This window comes from Venustampulla echinocandica, assembly GCF_003357145.1.
Source record: "Venustampulla echinocandica strain BP 5553 chromosome Unknown scaffold_8, whole genome shotgun sequence".
NCBI lineage: Eukaryota > Fungi > Ascomycota > Leotiomycetes > Helotiales > Pleuroascaceae > Venustampulla > Venustampulla echinocandica.
The window spans coordinates 1,073,482-1,099,079 of NW_022474213.1; the positions used below are offsets into that span (position 1 = coordinate 1,073,482).

Consider the following 25,598-nt stretch of genomic DNA (forward strand, 5'->3'; position numbering starts at 1 on the left):
CACAATGCCTCCAGGAGGGGACTCGGACGGAGGTAAGATGGAGGTAAGAACTTGGAAGAAGCATGGCGAGCTTAAGGGGCTGTATTAGGTAATAAGAAGGTATCGATTGTTGGTGCAATGACTCCGTACTATATTATCGTTGGTGCGCAACGAAACAGTAGTGGATGTCAACTTCCGACGCCGATGCCCATGCCCCGGTCCCCCTTCTTCTTTATTGAATTGCTTGTTCTGGCTCTCTCGGCATTAGGTGCCGTCGCGGGGCCGAAGCGCCGAAGCTACGAAGTACGGGGTATTGTTGTGATGAATCCTACTCGTACTTCTTATTAGTCTTCATTTTCGTCGCCATCTTTCATAGTTGTACTACGTACAATATAAAGACCGCCATCCCCCAGCGCAAATTATCATGGTTGCCTTATCTGTTGCGCTGCCTTCCACACCATCCGTTTTCTTCAGGTTATAGTACCAAGTGTGTACTCCGTAGGGAAGCCCTCGAAGTTCCATTAGAGTCGCTCATTACTCAGCGACCCCTCTTGTCCCCGGAGTCTTCTTAACCCTGGACCTTGTATAATAGGTACTGTGCAAATCTGTTTTATATCGCACATTGCTTTTCATGGCGCTAATTTGTATTCCAGTACTTACAATAGAAGGTGGTCGCAAAGGCACAGCCCAACGCCGTCGGGATGTCGATTGAAGAGATAAACAGCGAAAAGCCCAGAGCCCCCGAGGCTGGAGTCCAAATGGATGGAGGAGGAGGAGCAGGGTCAGGAGTACCCACAGAATACAGCGCGAATAATGTCTCAACTTCTGCGGATTCGTCCAACGACATCAGCGTCTCCAATACTAGTGCTGGAGAAGATGCCGCCCCCGCGCCACCCAAGGCTGAGATAGTCGCAACCGAACCAGAAGCCTCGCGGACGAAGCTGCAGACCGCGATTATCATGACTTCCTTATGTTCATCCATCTTCCTCGCCGCTCTCGATGTAACCATCATCACCACCGCGCTCCCCACCATCAGTGAACACTTCCAGTCCAGCGCCGGATACACCTGGATCGGCTCCGCATATATGCTTGCAACCGCCGCGAGTACACCCTCATGGGGAAAGTTTTCAGATATATGGGGGCGAAAACCGATCCTGCTATTAGCAATAGGCATCTTCTTTGTGGGGAGCTTACTATGTGCTGTGAGTGTTAATGTCGGCATGTTGATCGCCTCCAGAGGCATACAAGGGGTTGGCGGCGGTGGCTTGCTTATTCTGGTCAATATCGCTATCAGTGACCTCTTCAGCATGCGGAACCGAGGCAAATATTTTGGCATGATCGGCGGGGTATGGGCTTTCGCCTCTACAGTCGGCCCGGTCTTAGGAGGCGTTTTTACGGAGAAAGTCAGCTGGAGATGGTGCTTTTATATCAACTGTAAGTGCCTCGCGGAAACATAGAATCACCACCGCCAACCGGCCTCTTTTGATCTTCGTAGCTAATTAAGATAGTACCCATCACCGGAGCGGTCTTCATTGCTCTCTGCATCTTCCTACACCTCGACAACCCCAAAACACCCGTTTGGGACGGTCTCAAAGCTGTCGACTGGTTGGGCAGTCTCGCCATAATTGGCGGTACGCTCATGCTTCTTCTCGGCCTAGAATTTGGCGGTGTCACATACCCATGGAGCTCAGCAAAAGTCCTCTGCCTCATCATCTTCGGCATATTCGTGGCGTGCCTCTTCATCATTAACGAGTGGAAATTCGCCCGGTACCCATTGATGCCTCTCCGGCTGTTCACCAAGCGCACCAATATTGCTGCGCTTGGTGTCTGCTTTTGCCACGGCTACGCTTTCATCGGAGCCTCGTATTATCTCCCATTATATTTTCAAGCCGTTATCGGTGCAACACCACTCCTATCTGGAGTCTATCTGTTGCCGCTTGCCCTATCCCTTTCTTTTGTCTCAGCCGGCACTGGTGTATTCATCAAAAGGACAGGCCAATATGTTCCACCAATTTGGTTTGGAATGGGCATGATGACTGCTGGATTTGCCCTCTTCATTAACCTCGGCGCCAAAGCGAATTGGGCCAAGCTTATTATCTACCAAATCATTGCTGGTATCGGTGTCGGGCCTAACTTCCAAAGCCCTCTTATCGCCCTTCAAAACTTCGTGGCTCCAAGGGATATCGCAGTGGCAACCTCGACGTTCGGCTTTGTCAGGAATCTATCCACCTCGATCTCCGTCGTTATTGGTAGTGTCGTCTTCCAGAACGAAATGCAAAAGAAATTACCTACTCTCACGGAGTCGCTAGGCCCAAAAATAGCCGGGGCGCTCTCTGGTGGCTCTGCCGGCGCTAGCATCGGTCTCGTCCGCTCCCTCCCTCCTGTGCAAAGAGATATTGCTCGTGCAGCTTTTGCCGACTCACTGAAGATAATGTGGACTATGTACATGGCATTCACGGTCATGGGTCTGCTCATCAGCTTGTTCATCAGTCATCAGAATCTAAGTAAGGAACATCATGTCACGAAGACCGGGCTAGTCGAGGAGGAGGCGAAGAGGAAGGAGTTGCAATTAAAGAAACGAGCGTCAAAAGAGAGGTTACGACAAGAGAAATTGGCTTCGAAAGAAGCGCAGAATGGGGGGGTGAAGATCGGCAGTGGGGAGGCGGTGCCAAAGCAGGAGGTGTGAGTTTTTGGTCTTGCTTAATTTTCTGTTTTCGACTCGCATGTTTATCGGCATTGAACATCACTCTCCTCATTTTATATATTTGGCATGAGTGATTGGATTTTGGGGGCGGCATCATAGAACGGTGCATCTGAAGGCGTTTGGGGGTATACCACCAGGGCATAGTTTATCTCCGATTGGGAAATAAATAGCGAGCGAATCTTCCAACCTCATGTACCTGTTGGTATGTATAGATTGTACCGTGTACATGAAGATAGGCACTTGTACCTAAGTAGTAAGTAATAACGCAGGTCAGATATGTATTGTGATCCACGTGCTGTGCTGCACTGTTTCTCGAAGCAACCTATCAACAACCATAGCGCAGGAGATTTCTCCGCCACCAGCTCCTCAAAATAGATATGTCTTGAGATCTTCAACTCACCCCGGTTCAGGCTTGTTCGCTAACCCTGTACCAAACAATGCAGGACAACATTCACCATCACAATCACAGTCCCAGATATTTCTTGTGCTACGGGACAGGGCTGCCCAGCCTGCCGATATATACCCCGGCATATGCACAGTACTGTTACCATTGCTCTCATCGTGGAACATTGCCTTGCCTTTTCTAGCTTGTTATATGCAGCTTGCTCCTTGTCCATGTGCTTCCTCCGCGTTATTATATGCAGCCACCATACCCCGCACTCGTCTATCTGGGCCTGCTTTTGCTGGAGTTGTCTCGTGAGCTGTGAATGACGTCTGTGGCCTTAGGGGTGTAGATCTCGAAGATTATCTGATAGTGTAGCTCGAAATCCGGATTTTTGGAGTTGGAAACTAAGAGTTACTAGGACATATTGGTGAGCCTAGATCTAGTTTGTCATTAACGGTTATTGTAGACGACTTCCGCTGTTTCCAAGTTGCCAATCCGAATCTAAGGAAGTCACCAAGGTGTGGCGATCTTCTTAGGCATGACTCGGAAATATATGTGGCTTACTATAGTCGGAGAATTGCGGCATAAGTATATCAAAATAGCAACTCACGAGGCAGTACGAAGTATTGGCACTTTAGGCGATATGTCTCATCCTCGTGTCGCCAGCAAGCCTATTCGACTCGGGGTCGGCCTATGACCTAGTGCGCATATATTAGTTGCATTATAGAATAGCAGTGTTTATCAGGTATTGTAATTTTGTCCAGATATGCTTCGTTCGACCTTTCTGCCTATAATCAAATCTGCGCGTTCCACCAGTTGCACTGTTCCACCGTGTTCCTTGCGACACTACATGCACTTCCACTCCTTTTATTATTATAGCAGTGTTTCCGCTTTGCTTTTGGCCACTACTAGGACCACTATTAGGGCCAATAAATCATGCCATAGAGGGTTTGGTTTTACAATCCTTATTAGACGATGAACGGGGATATCTATGTCGTGCCCTATTTCCCTGAAGGAGTGCAGCATATTATCACGACAGGTGGTAACCACTATATCGGCTTCGTCAACAAGTCAACCGTCCTGAAGTACCCGCACTTTAAAGGAACCTTGGCCGCTCTTCACGCTGAAGCTGGAATACTTGGGCGTTTCTGTAAGCATCCTCGTACAATCGAATTCAAGAGAGAGCACGAGGACGGCTTACTTCTGGAATATGCACCAAACGGCTCCTTGGAAAAGTCTCTCCGAGAACACAAGTTTCGATTAAAGAGATGATCCGAATTGCAAGAGAGATTGCGGAAGGTGTCGCCTACGCTCACCAGAACAATGTTCTAATCTGGGACATTCATGTCCGGAACATCCTGCTAGATGCTGAATTCCACATCAAGTTATGCAACTTCCAGGGCCAGCTGCTAGGCCCTGACGGCGAAGTCCTTATTTCTGGGGGCGCTTCAGAAAATGCAGAGTCGTTCATGCCTCGCTGTGACAATGAGTTCGCGGACGTCAAGACTGATATTTTCGCTGTTGGATTAACCATGTATCATATTATAACCGGTCACAGGCCATTCCCATAATATGACACCATCGACGATGAAGCCAAGTTTGAGGAGTCTTTACCGAAAAGGCTACTTCCCTCCTCTAGGTTCAGGGATAGGTGGTGAAGTGGTTCATAATTGCTAGGGAGGCAGATATAAATCTACGAGCGAGGTGGTGAATGATCTTAAAGCCCTGGAACAATTTCTGTCAACAAACAAAGCAGGATTCATAGCATTCATTTGCCCCACCTTTGTTAGCTGGCCCCCTATATCCCGTTGATACCGACCTTAAACACCTGAAAACATGATCCAGCGTACTCTGCTTGATAAGTGACCAAGTGCACAGTCTTCAATCTTCATCTTGTAATCAAAGCAATAACTTTCGACGCGTCAAAGGTTGCAAGCATTGCGACAGCCTATGGCTCAATTATTACCTGCTCCTCGAGAGTAGCACCGTTTGATATGATGCTGGCCAGAGCGCGCCACAGTAGGGGGTAGCTTTCGGCTCAGGTTCGGCATATAAGTGGGAAAACAAATATGTATAGCAGTGATCATATATTCCCGATGCAACGGCATAACTTACGGAACCATTGATAAGCAAAGCAAGCCCCTGTCCTGAAATTCTAAATCATGGACGTCGTTGCATCTGTACCTGGGTAGTTATTCAGAATGTCAGGTTTTGTCTGATAACAGTGCCATGAGCCTTTCCTTCTGAATGACGAACAAATCATTAATATTACGCTAATTAAATCTTTTCGAAATAAATGGCAAATGTAAGCCTCCGCTCTAGCCCCAAGTCTCCTTTTATAGCCCCATCTAGCACCTCGGGCCGTAAGTAATGCAGTAACACCGGACCACCTTCCCAATGCAAATGTCATCAATGAGCCCGTCTACCATCCAGATCATCTTCGTAATTCGTACAAGTACAGACGGCCATGGGGAGGACCGGGCTAAGAGCTGTGTAGGGCTTTGAAGCCAGCCGATATCAGACTCCGAGGGCCTGGTGGGACGTCGGCTGTGCCCGTCCAGTAGAAGAGTCCCTATTCCAATTAGCTATGTAACGACAGGGAGCATTTTCCGAAAACATACTCCGAGCCCCCTTTCTCTGCAGTATTTCGCCTTCAGCCTGACGGTCTCGGGATTATCGTAGGAAACGAACCCCCCATCACCACCGTTGCAGAATGCAGCAACCAACCTTGTATTGACAATCTCTTCCGTCTCCTTGCGAGGTAAACGCTTGTATTCGAAGGTCCCATCCTCACCACCATGCCCAGTAAATGAACAGCCGGGTCCTTTGCTTCCCAGAAATGACCTGCCGTACATTGGGACACCTAGTAGTATCTTCTGAGGCGGAAATCCCTTGGAAATGACATAGTCAACGGCCGCAGAACCGGATTGCTCCCCATCCTGACCAGGGAACAACTGTGCATGATGTCCCACCTTTTCAGACCAATGTCCAGCGAAGTCGTACGCCATGAGGTTGATCAGATCGAGATAATCCTGCGCTTTATACAGATCAATATTTTGTAGTGCCCATTGTCCAGCGGGCAAGGCTGCACTGAGTAGATACCGATCATCTGGGAGGTGAATCCTGACAGCAGCTAGCAGCGACAGGAAGTTTTGGCCTTGTTCGGGATCTGATGGGTGCTCCCAATCGACTAGTGTGCGATTAGTGAAGATTTCAAGGACATTGCAATGCGACCCACTGTCAATTCCATCAAATCCAGATGCTTCAACTAAACCCTTAGCAGACCGACCAAAATTATCTCTGGTAATAGCGCTCGCTGCCACAGTGGCAAAGTTCTGGCTCTCACCCCCTCCGCCGATGGACAGGATCAACTTAAGATATTCGTGCTGTTCCTTCAACCGCATGAACGCCCCAAGACATCCGCTTGCTCCGTCAACAGGCATCTGTGCATCTGCCCATACGTCGCTCAACTAAAACAGCGTTAGAAGGAATTAACCGTCAGATATCGGGTTGATGACCCACGGAAACGATGCCATCAGTAGACACATGAGCAAATGCATAAAATACATGACTGATACAGCTGTAGTTCAGGGAGGCTGGTGTTTCACCCCGGTAGACTCTGTAGTTTGGATAGTATACGGCATTTTTGCGTGTGATATCGGAGATGCTGGCATCTAAAGACGGTTGCGAGGGTCGGCGGAGTTCTGGCCTGGTTCCAAATGGCACCGGGGGAGCAGCTGGGCCGTAAAAGTTCGCCATTATTGTGGGAGAGGAGTGTGACAAAATCTGCTCTGGGCAGGTCTTTTCCACCATGGTCGTCACCTTGATACTCAGGGCGAGAACTAAGGAGCATGTGGATATCTATTCGCATGATATCTTGTTGACATTCACTTCTTGATCAGTCCACCTACTTCGTGTGGAGGTAGATTCTTCCACCGAGATTTGGTAGGGGCAGGATATTAATTATTCTGCAGGGCTGAATGCAGAATTCAAGGGAGGACACCGGACACTGGTTGACACCGGTAGGGCGGTTCAGCAAGGCTTATATGAAATCCGGACAGAATGGATAATCAATCTCTTCATAGCCACCGCCGTCTAATAATATGTCGATCTTACGAGGATACCGAGAACTAGAAAGGATTATTGGCGCCGGTTGTGGCGAGTTATTCATGTGTGTGGGTAGTGGTGAGAACCGGCCACCTCCAGTGACCAACAAACACGGAGACTTAGTAGTGTTCTAAGGTCGGCTATTCCCGATCCTCTTCAGGGTGCATATAACGTGCCTGGGCTAAGTCGACGTGGATTTCCACTGCAGCTAGATAAGCACAGCTTCTATCACATCTGAGCTACGTACCGCCATGGCCCTCGGTCTTGGTGCCGGAGGGACGGGAAACTGTATTCTCGTCTAAGCCTGTCGTGAGAATAATAAGCGGAGTAGCAAGAGCATGGTACTGGTGGTATGCCTGTGGCGTAGATAGACAGAAGAACAGCGTCTTCGGAGTTTCTAAGGGAAAACATGGATTAGTAGCATTGATCATGCAGCAGTGGCTCATCGGCTAAAGCGAGAAGGCTTCGACACTCCTGCTGATTATATTTCGAGTTCGTGGTCGAGCGCGGAGTGGACTGCACAGGAGAATGGGCATTATGAGGTCACCGCAACGGTACGAACAAACACGTTGACAACCCATGTGCCCGTAGAATGGGCTCTGAGACATTACGCAGATACGCCTCAGAGGGCCAATCTGTAAGAATTGACAACTGGCAGTAATGGCGAGCCGGGGCGGAGGCCACTGGTCAGCGAACCACGTCAACATATCCGTGAAAACTTCGTAATGTTGACAGTCTTTGCCCCCTACCTGTAAGTGTGTACTAATGGCTCCTTCGACCCAATCTCACGGGGTCCCGGCGGGGCTTGAGAAGCGCATGGCCTTCACCGCAACGGTGCAGGAATTGACGTGCAGGGCAGCTTGCCGGGTGACTTGCATCGAATCGCTCTTCATCTGAAGTCCAGGTCTCCGTTTGTTCGGGAAGCCTGGGCCTCTTGCGGACCATGGGACGAAACGGTCAAGACGTGATCGTAGGCATTAAGGACCGCGCCTGGGGTGGTTTCAACTGCCAGCCAGACCCGGGAAACGGAAGCGATGGAGATACGGGCCCTGGCGATCATAGTAATGATGGTACAGTATATGCCATAAACGGAACAGTGGAACAGACATGGCAATTCGCACTTTGCACTTCCACGCCGAGTAGCCCCAAAGTCAGTGCAGCAACGACTCCATTGGCCGTCCCTCTTCGTGATGTTGGGATTGGCCTAGGATGGGCGGTGGACGATATCAAGTTCGGAACCCTAGAGTAGTGCTTGTGCTGCGGGCCCTGCAGAGAAGCCCTTAGCCCATCTCGTCGGAACCTTCACTGCGTCTCAATTGCATTGGGATTGGCACTGGCAGTGTCACTGTCACACAGTGGATACCGGTGGTCTGCAGCCTGGGAGACCCCAAATGCATCGTGCGCAGGCCAAAGCAAAGAATGAATCGCAGTTTCGGGACGAGGTACTTCGTGCTGTACGAGGTACTTTGCAAGGTTCAAGGGAGAGGAGACCGGAGTACCAAGTACGTACGTAGTACGTAGCACCACTAAGTAAGACGAAGTCCGAGGTACTCTTTAACTCTGTGCGAAGTGATATGAAGGTTGTCGTGGGATGACGCCCGTCCGCCACGTGACCCAGCGTCGGCAGATCCTCGCGATTAGAGTACCTAGATACCAAGGTACGTACCAGTACTTCGTGCTATGTATTGCTGTCAGGTACTTATTAGTACTGCTCTATGAGGTAGAAAGCACAATCGTAGCAATAATCAACCAGTATCAACCTCCATCTACATCTCCATCTCCATCTCCATCTTCCACTCGCCGTGGTCACATATACCTCCATCGCCACCCCCACTTCACCCTCTATTCATAATACTCTTTGATCTATCTCCACACACGATAACGCTCATTAGCCAGAATCCTTCACCGCAGCCGCCTCCAGAGGGTTTTGTGACACATCACATCACCTCAACTCTACTCTGTACAGCCTGCCACTGCAACTGAACGGATCCCATCTGCACAGGTCAGGAGTCTGCAGCCTGGCCCTCCGCAGACGCCACGCATGAAGTTGCTTCTCCTGCGCCTCACCTGCGCATAATCGCACTGGACCAAAGTCGCGAAGCTCAGGCTGGGGCAATCACCGAGCCTTCATACTACGAAGTACAACTTACAAGAGCCACTTGCCTGCACGGACTGGGCTGCGGAAACACAGCTTCGAGGTCTCCGCAAGAACATCAACAGCCATCCTCCTTGTCATGGCCGCAACGCTTTCTCAGGGCCCAGGGGCCACAGAGCTATCATCCCAGATCCTAGAGCATAAAGCTCCCGAATACACCTTCGCGTTTACGCCCTTCCTCTTCCAAACCTACCGTCACGGCCTCTCACCAAATCGCCCAACATGCAAAGCCTACCTACAAGGGCACTGTCCCTTGGGATCAGCATGCCCAGACAAACACACCTCTGCAAACAGCAACTCTAATTTCAATAACTTGGTGTGCAAACATTGGCTTAGGGGTCTGTGCAAGAAGGGGGAGAGTTGCGAGTTCTTGCACGAGTATAATCTGAGGAAGATGCCGGAGTGCAATTTCTTTGTGCGGAATGGATATTGCTCTAATGGAGGTAAGCCCGAAGCTCCTCCCGTCGACAACTTCCAAAACATATACTAATCAAGCGTTGAAGATGAATGTTTATATCTCCATATTGACCCGTCCTCGAAACTTCCACCCTGCCCCCACTACGATAAGGGATTCTGCCCCCTGGGACCCAACTGTTCGAAAAAGCATATCCGCAAAATCATCTGCGAATTCTACCTTGCGGGGTTCTGTCCCGATGGCAAAAATTGCAAGAAAGCGCATCCGAGATGGCCCACCGACCTAGCTAAGCCGACCGTAAGGGTCGAGAGGGATCCTGAAGAGATCGCAGAAGAGCAGAGACTGCTAAGGGAAAATGCGCAGCGCGAGGAGGAACGGGAGAGGGAGAAATTTGGCGGTGGTGAAGGCGGCGGGAGGGGTAGAGGGCGATGGCATCAGGGTGGGTATGGTGGGGGCCGACCGCGTGGTGGGCAAGGCGACCAGAGACGACAAAGAGGGGGCCGAGGACAGCATTAAACCGTCTATAGGGGATCCATGGTACCGAAACCAATATGCGATTACTTGGATATCGATCGGACGAGATTAGTTGTCGGTACCAAAGTTGATATGAAACACTACTGCATGAGATAATGGGCGCAGCCTCGCTCTTGGACACACGTCGTCTGATACTGACTAGTCGGAGAGGATCAAAACCGCATAGGCCCTCCCCCAAAGAAGGTGCTGCGGCGACTTACGAAATCACGATAATCCGAGTCGATTATTGCTATTTCCTGTCTTCCGAGCTGCAGATATGGCGGAAGCCTCTCCAGAACAACGACGGCATAGTGGGAAACCCACATATAAGGCTTACGGCGCAGCAAATGTGAGACGGACTACGGCGTAGGCTTTAGATAATTATTGGACGATGGTTTGCAATAACCAACAAGAAATTTTTGGAAATGTGCTAAAATATATGTTTGGCTGAGATGTGAAACGCGGCTTCGTCTGATGAGTGAGTGAGGCTTTATCCAGTGGCGATTGCCATGCTTTGCTGAGTACAGATGCCCTATAATCCGTTCCCGTATCTACCCAACCGTGTTAACTCCCCTGAAATATCCTGTCCCTTATTCTTTCTGCATATTATAAACAACGGGCAAGCCGACAAGCAGTTCATCTAATCCCCGAATTCTAGGCCTACCTAGCACCTTTGTCACTTTCATGCACAGAAACATACTCGCTGTCCTCCATATTCCCGTTTCTCCGAGGACTCGTACCCCTACTTCCCTGCCCAAAGCTCTCGGTCGCACCTGAGATGCCTCCAAGCCTTCTACTACCCATCATCCAACCTACTAAACCCGAAGGGGCCCAGCGCCCTACAATTCCGTACAGAGAGCTACCCATGCCAATCCGGATGACTCCTGCTCGCCGCCTCTCCATAGAATCGAAGACCGCATCGTTTAATACCCGTAAGCTAGTTCCATTGCCCACTAGAGAACCAGCTTTGCTTTTCACAGGATCATCCCATCTCTGAGTCTCTGCATGGGAGGCATGAAGTGTTTGCAGTTGCCGGTTATGGGGTGAGAAAGCCCGTAGATCAAAAGTGCCTAACTGTAGGTGGGTAACTGGAATGTTGAGAGGAGCTAGCTCGGCAGACAGGACGGAGCTGAACGACGATAGAGCGGCCACGATGCTTGACTCCGGGAGATGATATGCCGGGCTCAGGGAAGAGATTATATTAGGTGTAAGGACAAGGACGGAGGGTTTGGCAGGAGGTGAGTGAGGTTGGAGATGCTGGTGCGGGGATGGAAGTGACTCTAACAGTGGTAGAAATGTTTGAGCAGTTAGAATTGGCGCTAAGAGGCGTGTGTTAAGCAGGTCGGAAAGTGTGGTCGGGTTGAGTCTAGCGATTGAGGATGAAGGGTACGCAGTTGAGGGGATAATGATCAACGAGCGGAAGGTTAAATGGTGAAATTTTGCGCCCTGGAACGCTGCATGCGGTGTTTGTAGATATTCTTTGAATTTCTCGATCGAGAACTGCGCGCTGCTTGGCTATGATTTTGTCAGAGGTATGCTAAGTGTAAGCGGGAAAGACCTTACATCGGTGATGTCGATCATTAACGGTTTGATGTCAGGACGAGACTCATTCTGGACCACCATCTCCTCCTCGATGGTATTACACACTACATAAACAATAAATCCTCTGCGTTCCAAATCAAGTGAGATAGATCGTGTGATCGGCTCGGATGCCTGGCCAGCGATGACTACAACCTCAAGCCTTGCTCCATTGCCTGCGCGCTTCGCCCTACGCTTTTTTCGGCGCGTCTTTCTCGTAATGACATGGTAGGTGATACCCCCAATGGCTATAACAATAACAGTGGTCAAGATCTTGTTCTTCGTCACCCAGCTGTGTAGTTGCGCGTATGCTGAAGCGGGGGAAGAGACTTTCTCGATGTAGGTTCTCTGCGGCGGCGGGGGTCGAGGGCGTGCAGATTCAGGGATCCATTGCGATGAAGATAGGGCTTCCCTTAATATGTTTGAGACTTTCTCTAGGTGCTTGTCGACATAGTCAGCGACGTCGTTTGAGTATCGCCGGATATCGTTCGGTACAGATGACAGCTATTGAGCAGCGATGATGATTAGTAGCTTAAGATAGATATGGGTAGGGGGTTTATTTACGGTGTCGAGGAAAGCTTGATCGTCTGCGGACATCTTGAACAACGATCAGACCGAGCTCTCTTGTGTGGGTAGGATGCCTCGTTCTAAACTACTGTAGTGGTAGAGGGATGGCTGAGGTGTACGAAGTAGAGCCATAAAGCTAATGACGTGGGCGGGTGCACTTCGGGATATTTTGCCCCGTTTGCACAGGCGCTCTGAATAAAATATATATTTCAATAGCCCTTGCACTCTCAACAATTGGTCGGTTAGCTCAGTTGGTTAGAGCGGTTAGTTCACTTCCCACATTCCTCACAAATCACATAACTAATAAACAATCTAGTGGTGCTAATATTCATATGAGACGCCAAGGTCATGGGTTCGACCCCCATACTGATCAAATTATTACTTTTTTAAAAGTTAATTTGTTCGTTTTTGCTTGTCCTTTCTTCCTGATAATGTTATATAAATGATAATAAGGATTTTTAAATCAAAAATGCTTCCTTAGCTCAGTGGATTAGAGCAGCCGATTGCAGTTGAATGCTAATATCGGCAGGTCAGTCGTTCGAATCGGCTAGGGAGCTCTTTTTTGCATTTCTTTTTTCACTCTTGTTTTTGCTCATTTTTAGGTTCTCTAGAGAGTGCAAGCAAGAAGGAAAGCTTAATAACCGGCCGTTCGGTTAATGTGTTCTCGGAGGTTCTATTATAAACACCGGCAAGTCGATTGGGACGAAATAATAATATCTTTAGCCTCCTATTCTTGAACGAACTAAAATAAATAATAATCCACTAAGAGTTATTTTCGCCTTTGTACAACTGATATTCCAAGAGACCCATTATCACGGTTTATTGTCTCAGGCGCGACTTTTGTCAATCTGATTTTTTCACCAGCCATATAACAAGAATTTAAAAGACGAATGTCATGATGACATGTATAACTTTGATTCATAGAATGCGTGCCGGTATGTTTCCATTACGACTTCAGTGTCATAGGCCCGCTGGATAAGGAATAGATCCATACAATTCGGCATGAAGTCTATCATGCTATAAGGCAATAATATTTTTGGTAAATTACAAGACAGTAATTTGGGTCTCGTGCCAACTAGTAGAGTGTGTACTGCCCAAGAATGATGGGTCGATGTAGCAATGACATATCGTTCTATATTCGGCAACTTCTCTGTCTAATCCTGACCCAATCCTCCTCCTCATGAATCTAGTATAAATAATAAATCTGTTTTTATAATGATCAGGTGTCTGCTACTTCGGTGACACCCTATTCGGCGAAACTTTCTCTTAAGTAGGCAAGTTCAACATCTAAGGGCGGAAGCATTGTGCTACCAAACTCTAGGCCGATAATAATAGGGCTTTTTGAGACTTTCAACTCATTTAATACTCTTAACCCATTTGAGACTTTGAACCCAGATTCGGCCTAAGTCTAAATTTGCACCAACTAGGACAAAATCATTCTAAAGATCAAGAATACATGCCTAAAGCGATTGCCTCTTAAAGGTCATTTAGTAAGATTTAATCTTGACAGCAGAGAATATAAATCTGTCAAAAAGCTCCGCAGATTTGATCTAGAGATGATATCTTTGCCGTCCTGTTTCTCTATTTGTTAACGCGCTGGTATAACTTTTATTATAGAATAGACTTCAATTATCGCCTACAGATTCTTGCCCTATACATACCTCCAGATGCCACCCCCGAGATTTCTCTTAGTTGGTCTGAATACGTGACCGATTTCATCATATCTATGATATTCTATCATTTTCGGTGACACCAGTTTAGGGAAGTCAGCTCGGTGAAAGCCCCTTGATCTTGACAGAAGCTAACCAATTGACAAATGTTCTTTGTACGAGGATGGGTATATAGGACCTGAGCGGTCATAGTCTCGCCATACCTGGGTAGGTTTTGGGATCACAGGCCATTTCAGTAACGAGCATCACGAGCATAACGAGGCCATATCGATAGCCAGTAAACGCCACTAGGAGCAGTCGGAAATCGTTGGCGAATGTCGTGAAGTATGGACTGGGGTACTCTAGGTAGATTATTCCCCAAGGTGCGCCCTTGGCATATGTCTAAGACGTATGCTTCAATATTGACGAAGAATTTGACCCTTACTTGCTGGCTGTAAAAGTCTCCTAGCGCCTCGCGATATAGCGTTTGTTCCATTTATAATATATAATGGCAGCAATAGTCATAGTAGATTTATCGACAGTAAGAGGGGAGTAGTTAAGAGCGGGAGTAAACTCATAGATAAAATCCCTGACAATCTCAATTCTCGATGTGGTCACGGATTTCCAATGACGTACCGCCATCCACCTTAATGCATAGAGAATTGGAGGTCTCGATTGTAATAAAGTCCTTGCCGACCTAGGAAATGGACTTTATATATGCCCGAACAAACTAGTGTTCGGGGGGTGTAGGCTTGGTCATTGTTCCATCCACAATCGTGTCACTATACCAGGTAGCAGAGATATATCTAGTAAGTGCTCGAGTGTACATCCGATGGTGCTCATAAAATGTCGGGTTGGTGAGATGGTAGGACCGCCCGGCATCTCCACCATGAGACGCTAATGGAAATCTCTTTTGACAACCTGGCGGGCCATTTCCCCGCCTCTTTCGGCTACCAAAACCAATACACGAATCCCTCTAACGGCCAGAGATGTTGAGGTATAGTCTATCTAGCAGGACGAGCTTAGGAAAAACGGACATGCGGAAAGAAAAGGATCTTCAAGCAAATTTGAAGGCTGGTGATAGGGATAGAAAAATAAATTCTGACCGAGAAGCAGAGCAGAAATATAACTTCCTCTCGCCTACTCTAATCCGGGGACAACGCAACTGTACTACTTTCTCTCTCGGAAATAATAAGACTTTACTACTTTATGTCCAGTTGACAGCCAGCATGGCTAGAATATCCCTCGATCTCCAGAGACCATGCGTGTGCCGAATGCCGAATAGCTGCTTTACCCGAAATATCATATAAATAGGGCATACAAAATTTCAAGAAAAATGAGAGATGGCTTGGCTAGAGCTTTAAAAGACGTTAGTGTGGCCATGGCGACGGCATTACGCGCCATTTCCGTAGGACTTCACCCGACTGAAGAAGAACGGTTTCTCGTTTCGAAGAGTGAACTCTCCCGAGTCGTCCGTTAGAACATTGTAGCTCCAGAAGCCCCGCCATACAAGCTTGTTCTGCCGCGCGACCCTCCCAGAACTGCGCAACGACAGGTCCATGCGATACATATACTTCGGGCTTACGCCCTCCGTTTCAATAAACAAACCTCCTTCGGACTCTTTTAGATCGATATCAGGAGTATCTTTGGCGGATGAGAGTCTCCATCGCCCTCGTAAGGAGTGTTGCATGACAGCTGAGGGCAGGTACGATGATCCACCGCCTCGATGTGTGTCCTGAAAGTCCTTTGTGAGACAATGCACTACATCAGCCGGCTCATCGGTGGTCAACAAACTTATGACTGTCCCATCACGAAAAAAGCGTAGGTATCGATAATAGGTCACAATGTGAACTGGGCTATGCCATGTAACTTGCGATACCGAGGCTTGGCCAGGCCGAGGGTAATTGACCGTGCTAATGTAGCAGCCATTGAACCGAATTCGCGGACGGAGACGGAACATTTGTTGCCATGAAGATTCATACGCGCTGTGTAGTAGTTCTGTGGCCTCCTCTTTGTTGAGACGGGCCGCCGGGGCAAGTGCTACCTCGTCATTGTCCAAATCCTTGATATCCGGAGGGTAGTCATCAAGCGGGCCTCCCAGAACCTCTTGCTGCCACTCGTAATGCATGGCTCCGAATCCAAATTCTGATCCCATGCATACCCGCCTCCATATTTGCTCTTCTGTGAGCACCACATAGGCCATTCGTTTACAGACCTGTGCAAGTCTGACGAAGGAACCAATATCCAAAACAGCCACTTCCAACATTATGTGGGTTATTATTTCGCTCGGTAGCCCTGCCATGGGGCATGGAGGGGCAGGTGCTCCCTCAATGGGTGGAGGCATAGGTTCAATCGAGAGACCGAAGAACCCTGAAATAAGTTGCTTGATAGATTGTGGGGGCCCGTGGAGGGAGTGGTGGGCAGTATTAGGCACGGTGGCAGCAGCATTTGATGGGTTACGGTTGCCAGGTTTCGAGACGAACGAGGATTTCGGAAAGTGCTTGTTCTTGTATTTCTGGTCGACTCGATCATCCATCTGGAAATTAAGTCAGATTAAGTAATGGGACATCGATCGCGGGTTGAACTTACACGAAAAGCTTTCCGGTAGAGGTTTAGGCTGTCACCGAGGCTGCCTTGATTTTCTCTCTCTACCGCTCTCTCATAATATCCTAAAGCAGATTCTGGCACGCTCTCTCCTTCACCAGAACTCAAAGGCTCAACATAATTACTTCCAGAAGGGTCTGGTTCATCTGACCCTCCGAAAGTCTGGGATTCAATCCCATCGTCATGCGCTTCTACGAATTTCGTAGTATGAGAGGTAGGTAACCGCGAGCGAGCTAGGGGTTTCCCCCCTCCTTTGGATTTGGAAGGATCAGCAGCTGAAGATTTGGATTTGGAGCTTTCTTGAGCTCTGGCAGATACCTCCTCTCGCCACTTTTGGCGAAATGCCTCTAGTTCTGGATCCAGTTCTTGCATTGCAATAATTAAAGTCTAACGAAGAGCCATGAGCAAAAACTGGGTAGCCAGATTCAAGTTGTGAAGTGAGAAGGGAAAAGCGACGGAGACATTATGTACCGGTAGCTGGTTTTGTAGATATGGATGTTGATATTGATATTGATGTTGATGACTATTACGGTGAGAGATTCCGATAAACGTCTTATCGCCGCCGAATCACACCGGCACCGGCGCTCGGCTTTAACTCCACCTCGCCGTCCACTGAACTCCGCGATAAATTATGGAGCTCATCCTCCGGACTCAAGTAAATTTGGAGACATCATCGCCGCCACTCTTCACTCTTAACGTTAACATGTATCTGATCAACACCATCGCCAACAACAAGGTCGACGAACACTCTAGGTGATAACGCCCCCCATTCTGGGCCCGATCTCCTCGTGTATAAGAGCCCGTCATATCCAATGCCCTTCACCTGGGGGCGACATCCCTCCGTCGCAGAACAGCACCCTACGTCCTTCGATCCCTATGACAAAGAGAATAATCAGGATTTCCCAGACCACTCGCACGACAGGATACACGGAGATGAGCCCGTCCTAGGAGTTTCGCCCACGATGGTTATGATAGGCGATAGCCCGGAGGCGGATACCGATGTCGAGGTCGACATCACCGCCGGGCAGAAGATGCTCTCGGCCATGTCTGGGAGTTTGTTAACTTCGCTTCTCGGTAGGTATTTACTTCAAGATTCGATTTGGGATTGCACCAACTGATCTTTATCATACAGTTACCCCCCTAGACGTTGTTCGAATCCGATTACAATCCCAGCCAACACAATCGCCTCTCGCGGCCATCCAGAAACTCGCCTCGAGCTCCCCACACTCCTTAACCTCACTCCCACCCAACCTCGGTGTTACGACCTGCTGCCGAGAAGTCTTCTTTGCCAACAACAATGGCGACTTTTGTTTAGCTGCGCCAAAGGTCGGGGAGGTGACACATTCGTCTGGAGCAGTGGGATGTGCGGTTGAAGAGACAGAAAGGAGGAGCTTCAATTCGACTTTCGATGGCCTTCGAAAAATTGCCCGGAATGAGGGGGTCACCACATTATGGCGCGGCCTTTCTCCAACGCTGGTCATGACAATTCCGGCAAACATCATATATTTCACCAATTACGATTGGCTACGGTTCAGCAAGCAGAGTCCCATCAACCGACATGTTTCTGACGGCTATGCTCCTCTTGTCGCAGGCGCTTTGGCCAGGACGTTTGCTGCTGGTGTCGTAAGCCCAATTGAGATGTTCCGAACGAGGATGCAAGCCAGCCGGTCGAACGGTACCTATTTTGCGGAGACTGTGAAGGGAATTGGCGAGATGGTTTCTACCCATGGATATACGTCTCTATGGCGTGGTTTGACATTGACACTCTGGCGGGACGTACCCTTCTCTGGCATTTATTGGTGGGGATATGAGACGATTAAGGGTGCATTGAAAGAAGTCCGTGAACGAGAGCGAGGGCGACGGTCCAGTCGCGACAACGGAGGCGCCCGAGATCGCCCAAGGACTAGATCGCAGAGTCGGGAGAACCATACGGAAGCATTTACCGATAGCTTCATTGCCGGTGCGGCATCTGGCGCTGTTGCTTCCACCCTTACCATGCCATTCGACGTCGGCAAGACTAGACAACAAGTCTTTGTGGACTCAACCACTCCCACCGCTGCGGGTGCCAAACGGGTTTTGGCCCCCGAGGAACGTTCTATGCCGAGATTTCTCTGGCATATATTCAGCGAATCTGGCATTTCGGCGCTGTGGAGAGGATGGATTCCGAGGACGCTGAAAGTTGCCCCAGCATGTGCAATAATGATCAGCTGTTACGAAGTGGGGAAGAGGACATTCAAGAGCCTGAATGAGAGAGCGGAGCGGAAACGGGAAGGAATCTGAATAATATGACACCATTCCTCTCACTTACGTAGTTCATATGGCGTTAATGGGGTTGTCTTTGCATAGCGATCTAGGCGTTTGTTGGAAGATGTACGATAAGATAGATACAAGGGTGATCGGGGTATACTGCCTGGTCTGATTTAGAATAATTACAAGGCAGCAATGTCTCAATAGCTTGAATATAAGACAGACAAAGTACAAAATAATTCGAAGTTAGCTCCCTCGTCTCATCTCATCTCATCCTACGTAGTTCTTAGTATTAGGGGCGTGTTACTTGTAGAAAGGGGGCGCTGGCCCGGGCCCCCTGACTTCGCGTATCCCTGAGAGCCACTTAACGCGTTCGCGGCGCGGTATTGCTTATTATTGACGCGCCTGATCTCCCTAACGAGACCAACCTCGAACATTTCTTCTCAGCCCCAGCTCCGGCTCCAACTCCAACTCCAACTTCACCTTAGAATTCCAATTCCCTCCGCCCCTTCTAAAGAAAAACTGCATAGTGCTTCGTACTCATCTTCAAATTGGCGCTCCTAAACCTCTACCGACGACCAAGTCTCATCATGTCCCTCAAACGCAAAGCGTCCGAGCTCCCAGTTTCTGACTCCAAGAAGCCCAAGGCCAACGCCTCAATCACATCCTTCTTCTCCGCGCCAAAGGTAGCTGCTTCCTCGGCTACAAAGGCCTCTATCTCTGCCCCCGCGGTTGCGTTCGACAAGGAAGCATGGGTGAAAACATTAACAGCCGAGCAGAAAGAGCTGTTGAAATTGGAGATTGACACCCTGCATGACAGCTGGTTGAAGGAGCTGAAGGGCGAGATTACAAGCAAAGAGTTCTTAGAACTGAAGCGGTTTTTGAAACGCGAGCTTGAGAGTGGGAAGAAGATATTCCCGCCGTTGGAGGATGTATACTCTTGGTTCGTTATCCCTCGTAATCTCATCATATCGTAACTGGTGTAATGTAATAAAACTGCTAACACTTGAAAATACCCACAGGTCAAGACACACTCCCCTCAACACCGTCAAAGCCGTAATCCTCGGCCAAGACCCGTACCACAACTTCAACCAAGCCCATGGCCTCTCCTTCTCCGTCCGGCCACCCACCCCCGCCCCGCCGTCCCTAAAAAATATCTATATTGCCCTCAAAAAGGACTATCCTAGTTTCTCTCCCCCGCCTAAGAACGGCGGCCTTCTGACTCCCTGGGCCGACCGCGGTGTACTGATGCTCAACGCCTGCTTAACGGTACGCGCCCACGAGGCCAACTCGCACGCGAATCGCGGCTGGGAGAAGTTCACGCAGAAGGTGATTGACACCGTGGCGGCGAAGCGGACGAGAGGGGTGGCATTCCTGGCCTGGGGTTCCCCGGCCGGGAAGAGGGTGGGAAAGGTCGATAAGTCGAGGCATCTTGTGCTGCAGAGCGTTCATCCGAGTCCACTGAGTGCAAGTCGTGGCTGGTTTGACTGTGGGCATTTTAAGAAGACGAATGAGTGGCTGGAGGCGCGGCATGGTGCGGGTGCGGGGATTGATTGGAACCTAGACGTCGATCCTGCTAAGGCTGAGGTTTGAGATTCTGTTTGGCGTAGGTTGCTTGGGTTCTCCCGGGTTGGGCTTGAGGTGTTGTAGTGCAGTACGTGGGTTTTATTAATTCTTTTTACACGGTGTCATGTTTCTGCGTTTATAGCTTGTTCTTAGCTGCCATAGATATAATGACGAGCTGGGCGTACTAGGCGTTCTCATATAATCCTCACCACACTAGAAACGATCTTCGGTCTTATTATCTTTACTAATATTTCCGCGATTAAACCTTCGAGTAATTGCATCACGATCTCTGAGCAAAATCACTCGACCCATCGCGCCGTGGGTAGATTTTAGGTTAAGCGAGGTCGAACAGGATCTACAAGAGTCATTTCATGTACAATTAACCTCGAATCGATTAATAACACGACTAGCAACATCTGGTATCTGTACGCATTGTTTACAAACTTCAATCTTTCCCCCATCTCACTCCCTCCACAAGAAAAAATGTCCTCTCCACAGAGACATTCAATAGGAGCCGAGATATCCTCGTCATCCCACTGACACAAGGACGGAAATCAATCCCTTCCCTCCCCTACAATGACGAGGCGTGGGAGGAGGAAGAGGAAGAGGAAGCCAAGCAGCAAAAAGATGGCTAGCAATCTGTAACTTTGGTATCTCAAAAAAAAAAAGCAAAAGCAGAGATAGCGCGCAATTAATATTCTTGTCCGCTCCTTAAAAGCCGGGACCAAGACTCAAGCCATTTTATTCTGACGGGAAGTAGGAAAAGAAAGAGTCGACAAAGAGTTGAGGTGACGTGTATCGAAGGTTGTAGTAGGGAAAGGACGAAAAACAGGTCAATTGCTTTGATGGAAATCTTCGACGGGGTATGTATGAGAGGGTGGGTTCTGTATAGGTCGTGGCGGCTATGGCGAAAATAAACGGGAAATGCGACTTGTCTTACGCGTGGTCATTTAATAGCCAGTAGGCTTCCGGCCTGGGCTCTGACTGGTAGGGCTTCCGTTGGATTCCATATTACCTGTGAGCTCAGCGACGCGGGCTTTGATTCTCGCGACTCGAGACTCGATAGCTGTTTCAATTAGCACTAAATTTATGTTATGGAGACTAGAAATACTCACTTTCTTCCCCGCTTGTCTCGCCATCCTCACCATCGGTCTTCTGGCTGTGACCTCCGCGGCTTTGTTCTTCGCTCTGTCGCACAGCCGCTCGCTCCGCGGCATTCTTTCGGATCTGAGCCCATCGATCCTGAGGGGGAGAAGCCTCCTGTGTTAGAGGAGAAGTAGTTACTTCAGGCTCATGCGATCTCGATATATTTGGCGGAGCGGCACTGTCATCGCTGACTGCTGGGGAATCTGGTACAAATGCTGGGACATCATCAAGAGGGCCTTGGTCGAAGTTGGAGAAAGCTTGGCGGGCTTCACGGGCATCATTGGTATCAACACGGGACAAGCTTTCCCGTACAGAAGGGTCATACGACCGTTCGAATTGGGGTTGGGGAGAGGCAATAGGCGTGATCTCATTCTCTGAAATTTGTGCACTTCTAGGAGGCTGAGTTGTGGGGGTGGGGGAAGCGGCAGGGGCGGCTGGTGGGCTCTTCTTGCGTAGATGTGATAATCTTCTTCCAATACCACCTGGTTGTGCTGGCTGAAGAGACCCTTGAGGACCGTTCAGGAGTTCAGGGGCGTTCTCTGGAACCATAGATTGGCGGTTTTTCCGGCCGAAGATCTTTCTGAAACCACGGGGCTCACCACCAAGCTCCTTCTTCCTCAGTTTATTGTGCTTAGCTTTACTTTCAGGGCTCGAACCGCCAACGTGAGTATCCTCTGAAGGTCTAGAAATATCTAGACTTGGCTGCTCAACAGATGGCAAGGGAGACGCTGACCGGGCGACGGCTGGGTGCTGCTCAATAGGGGGCTGTGTCACATGTGGCATGGGGGATAGCATGAGAGATGGACCTGCAACAGCTGGGTGGGTATCTGCTGGCAGAGCTGCCTCAGTGGCCTTCTCTGACCAGTGAGATTGCTCCTTACTGTTTTTTGCTACCGGAGTTGGCGCAGATGGTGAAGATAGCTTCGAAGGAACAGCAGGTCCCGCGGAAGACGGTACCGAAGGAAGATCTCTATCCCGAGAGTTTGCTCGCTGTAAATTTTGAGCTGGCCGGAGCGTATCTTGGCTTTGTGTGTTGTGTCCATTGGTATAAGCCATGGGCTCGGGAGTTCCGCGTCCAGTGTTAGAGTTAGCTAGGTAGGCTTCCCGAATGGCATCTTTGTCATATTTGTTAGCCCATTTCATTGCTGGAGAAGCTTCCGACATAATAACAGGCTGCAAAGTGAAGACGCTGTTGGTCTTCTGTGAGCTCGTATCTATATCGGCACGTCCTCGACGAAGTCCCTTTTGCTGCTCCGCTTCCTGTTGTCGTTGCTTCTGCTGCAGTTGAATAGCAGCTGCTTGAATCCGAGCATGTTGATCCGGTCCAACACTAACCTTACTCGTGCCATCGTTGTGGGCCGTCTTGAAAGGCTGCAAGGCACCCTGTTGCTCCAGGGCTTCCTTGCCTGTAGACTTACGGCGCGCTTTGTTCTTCTTAGTGCGGCCCCAAAAGCTCTTCTTCTCTGCGATATATGCACCGGCCGCAGGTTCAGCAGCAGCACCCTTCACCACTTCCTCCATAACCAGCCATCTTCCCCCTCGAATGACGGTCTCAATTAAAGCACATCGGCCGAATGCTGCCTTTCTCTCTGGGGTCTCTTCGCCGGCCAAACTGGTAATCCAAACCCACCAGAATGAATCATCTAGATCAAATTTATTTATGCTGGCCAGCTCACCAGGCTCGAGAATGCTCTCCGTCTCCAGTCTTGGTCGGTGAGATTGTGAACTACGGCCACGAGTATCGATCGGAGGTAGGATTTTATCAGGAGGCAGTAGTAACGGTGCAGGACCCGCTTTCGCCTCGTCGACAAAACCTGAAGAGAGGAAGTCTGCCCATGAAGGGGTAGTTGGCCGGGCCAAACCTACGTTTTTGTAATGAGGTGTGGTTCTCAAACCGTGGGGGTGGCTGCGTCGTTTCATGAAATTGCTTTCTTCGTCCACTTCCTCGTTCTCCTCGATCCCCCCAGAAAACCCAATATCTTCAAATCTCGACCAGGAAGCATCGCGCAGCCCAGTGGAGTTCTTGGAGTTCGAAACCTGGGATTGGTTTGCTGAAGAGATACATCGTAGAACACGGCGGCACTCATCAGTTAACGCTTTGACCGGATCTTCGTATTCGGCAAATTCCTTTAACGCTCTATCGTCATCTCTATATTGAAAGTGGTTGGCTCGGCGCAAAAGGGCGAAAGGAGTAGGCGAGACGGCATCTACTATCATGACAACCTTAGTGGTTGTTGACTGTAACAGAGCTGGTCTCTGGGGGGGATATTCGGTTTCCTGGAGCAGCTTTTGAAGGGAGATTGGCAGGCTGGATATGCCATTCATGCCGCCGACAGACTGCGGAGACAGGGAGCGTAGGTATGCAAAGAACAGGTGGCTGGCAGCATCCGCAGCACTAGCAACAGCCCCGTTAGTATAGCAAAGATCAAGACGGTTGGAAAAGTCACGTACGCTATCCAGGTGTTGTAACCGCCCTCAAACCCATTCTTGTTATCGCTATGCTCAAAGGCCCACCAGCCAGCTAACCTCGACAATTTTCTACCGCCAAAGCCGTTCGTCTTCGCGTGTGCTACAATAGCTGATAAGAGGTCGAAGAAATCGAAAATAATCTTAGTCCGCGCATCAGAATCGACGCTCAAGGGTATAAAAGTTGCAAAGGCATCCCTCGCCATGTTCGAATCTACAAGTCGAATTAGCCTCGCCCTTTCGATATGCTAAGTGGAGATGTGCAATCAACTAACCAGACTCGCCAACTCTGAATAGTTCATATGCGTCCCATGTTACTACTCCGCCAGGTAATCTGCTCCAGCACCATTTAACGACGCTACACAGAACCTATTCCCAGTTAGCTTCCGCCCAGGGGTTTCAGGGCCCAATGTCCACGGAGACTCACCATGGGCTCCGTGAGGCGCAATTCCTGGGCCAAACCCTCACCATATAGTTTGTGATCGCGGTCGAAGAAGTGTCGAATAAAAGTGCGCGCGGCGCTTGGATCTGAAGTTGGTCGGAAAGGGAGAAGGGATAGGGGGATTTCCATTGCTATCGATATGGGATTAGCTGGTGTAACAACAATTGAGTATGTAGCAAAGGGATCATGCATAATGGAGCGCGGCAAGGAGTTCGATCGATCTCGTACCTCTAGACTTCAACTCTACCGTGCAGCCCCTCAGGAGTTCTTGTACCTCCTCTGGATCGACGGTCTTCCGGGTCCACGCATCTTCCCATTGAGGCTTTGGCGGAAGTGCATTGAGATCGGTCTGCTGCGCGCCCTTCTTTTTGGAGGCCTTGGTCGGGCCATCCTTGCCCTTCAACCTCGAGAAGAAGCTGGGCATGGCGATTGCGATATGGGATGGTGGTTGTTGGGGTTGTCCAGATCGAAGAGCATCCAACTCTACAGCGCAGACGGGGTCGAAATTAAAAAAAGGGTTCAGGGGCACGCCTGGGCCTGGAACTCAGATCCGGCGTAGCGGGGTGGATACGAGTATAGCCGTATTTTCTTCGTCCAAGGCGATGAGTATGAGGAAGGGTACGAAGGAGAATTCAAACGACATGCATAGGGAGACGCAGCTCTCGAGAAGGTTATGGAAAAGGAATGTTGTTGTTGTTTCGGTGTTGGCGAAAGAAAGGGGTTTGGGCGTTGGCGGGTTTGGGTTACGCGACCCAATTTGGATAGGTGGAGGGGGATGTACAGCACAAAGTCCTAGGTTCGTATGGCGATTGATCGATTGATCGATTGATTGATTGATTGGTGTATACGCTGCAATCAGTTATCAGGGCCAGGGGTTCAACTGGCTCAACTAGGGACTATGTAGGGTGAAGGACAAGCAGAGGCAGAAGCAGAGGCAGAAAAAAAAAGGTGAAGCAAAGAGATTACGGAGTGTTGCTATTGTGATTGCTGTATCATAATTATTATTATTACCATTATTATTATTATTATTATTGGCGACTACTGGGCTGCCCGCATTGGGGGGTCCCGCAAAAGC

General features: G+C 49.4%; 8 protein-coding genes across 8 annotated transcripts; 4 read left to right on the top strand and 4 right to left on the bottom strand.

Moving 5' to 3' along the window:
• Positions 1 to 4: 4 nt before the first annotated feature.
• Positions 5 to 2,665, top strand: BP5553_08715 (MFS general substrate transporter; the record flags this gene model as incomplete). The annotated part of the gene is made up of 3 exons (XM_032017338.1): positions 5 to 43; positions 648 to 1,413; positions 1,488 to 2,665. 3 exons carry the CDS (start codon positions 5 to 7, stop codon positions 2,663 to 2,665), a joined length of 1,983 nt encoding a protein of 660 aa, XP_031866769.1.
• A 2,885-nt stretch (positions 2,666 to 5,550) lies between these two features.
• BP5553_08716 (Chitinase) lies at positions 5,551 to 6,827 on the bottom strand (the record flags this gene model as incomplete). Its single annotated transcript, XM_032017339.1, has 4 exons — positions 5,551 to 5,640; positions 5,690 to 6,258; positions 6,307 to 6,538; positions 6,591 to 6,827. The coding sequence occupies 4 exons, from the start codon at positions 6,825 to 6,827 to the stop codon at positions 5,551 to 5,553; spliced, it is 1,128 nt and encodes a 375-aa protein (XP_031866770.1).
• A 1,291-nt stretch (positions 6,828 to 8,118) lies between these two features.
• BP5553_08717 (uncharacterized protein) lies at positions 8,119 to 10,261 on the top strand (the record flags this gene model as incomplete). The annotated part of the gene is made up of 5 exons (XM_032017340.1): positions 8,119 to 8,325; positions 8,420 to 8,681; positions 9,178 to 9,314; positions 9,374 to 9,773; positions 9,834 to 10,261. The coding sequence occupies 5 exons, from the start codon at positions 8,119 to 8,121 to the stop codon at positions 10,259 to 10,261; spliced, it is 1,434 nt and encodes a 477-aa protein (XP_031866771.1).
• A 657-nt stretch (positions 10,262 to 10,918) lies between these two features.
• Positions 10,919 to 12,433, bottom strand: BP5553_08718 (Uncharacterized protein; the record flags this gene model as incomplete). Its single annotated transcript, XM_032017341.1, has 3 exons — positions 10,919 to 11,773; positions 11,822 to 12,340; positions 12,401 to 12,433. 3 exons carry the CDS (start codon positions 12,431 to 12,433, stop codon positions 10,919 to 10,921), a joined length of 1,407 nt encoding a protein of 468 aa, XP_031866772.1.
• A 3,012-nt stretch (positions 12,434 to 15,445) lies between these two features.
• Positions 15,446 to 17,028, bottom strand: BP5553_08719 (uncharacterized protein; the record flags this gene model as incomplete). Its single annotated transcript, XM_032017342.1, has 2 exons — positions 15,446 to 16,588; positions 16,642 to 17,028. 2 exons carry the CDS (start codon positions 17,026 to 17,028, stop codon positions 15,446 to 15,448), a joined length of 1,530 nt encoding a protein of 509 aa, XP_031866773.1.
• Positions 17,029 to 17,468: 440 nt separating this feature from the next.
• On the top strand, positions 17,469 to 18,936 carry BP5553_08720 (Mitochondrial carrier; the record flags this gene model as incomplete). The annotated part of the gene is made up of 2 exons (XM_032017343.1): positions 17,469 to 17,730; positions 17,789 to 18,936. 2 exons carry the CDS (start codon positions 17,469 to 17,471, stop codon positions 18,934 to 18,936), a joined length of 1,410 nt encoding a protein of 469 aa, XP_031866774.1.
• A 557-nt stretch (positions 18,937 to 19,493) lies between these two features.
• BP5553_08721 (Uracil-DNA glycosylase) lies at positions 19,494 to 20,496 on the top strand (the record flags this gene model as incomplete). The annotated part of the gene is made up of 2 exons (XM_032017344.1): positions 19,494 to 19,846; positions 19,926 to 20,496. 2 exons carry the CDS (start codon positions 19,494 to 19,496, stop codon positions 20,494 to 20,496), a joined length of 924 nt encoding a protein of 307 aa, XP_031866775.1.
• Positions 20,497 to 21,419: 923 nt separating this feature from the next.
• On the bottom strand, positions 21,420 to 24,947 carry BP5553_08722 (uncharacterized protein; the record flags this gene model as incomplete). The annotated part of the gene is made up of 6 exons (XM_032017345.1): positions 21,420 to 21,535; positions 21,585 to 24,010; positions 24,067 to 24,295; positions 24,357 to 24,450; positions 24,509 to 24,654; positions 24,752 to 24,947. The coding sequence occupies 6 exons, from the start codon at positions 24,945 to 24,947 to the stop codon at positions 21,420 to 21,422; spliced, it is 3,207 nt and encodes a 1,068-aa protein (XP_031866776.1).
• Positions 24,948 to 25,598: the final 651 nt, after the last annotated feature.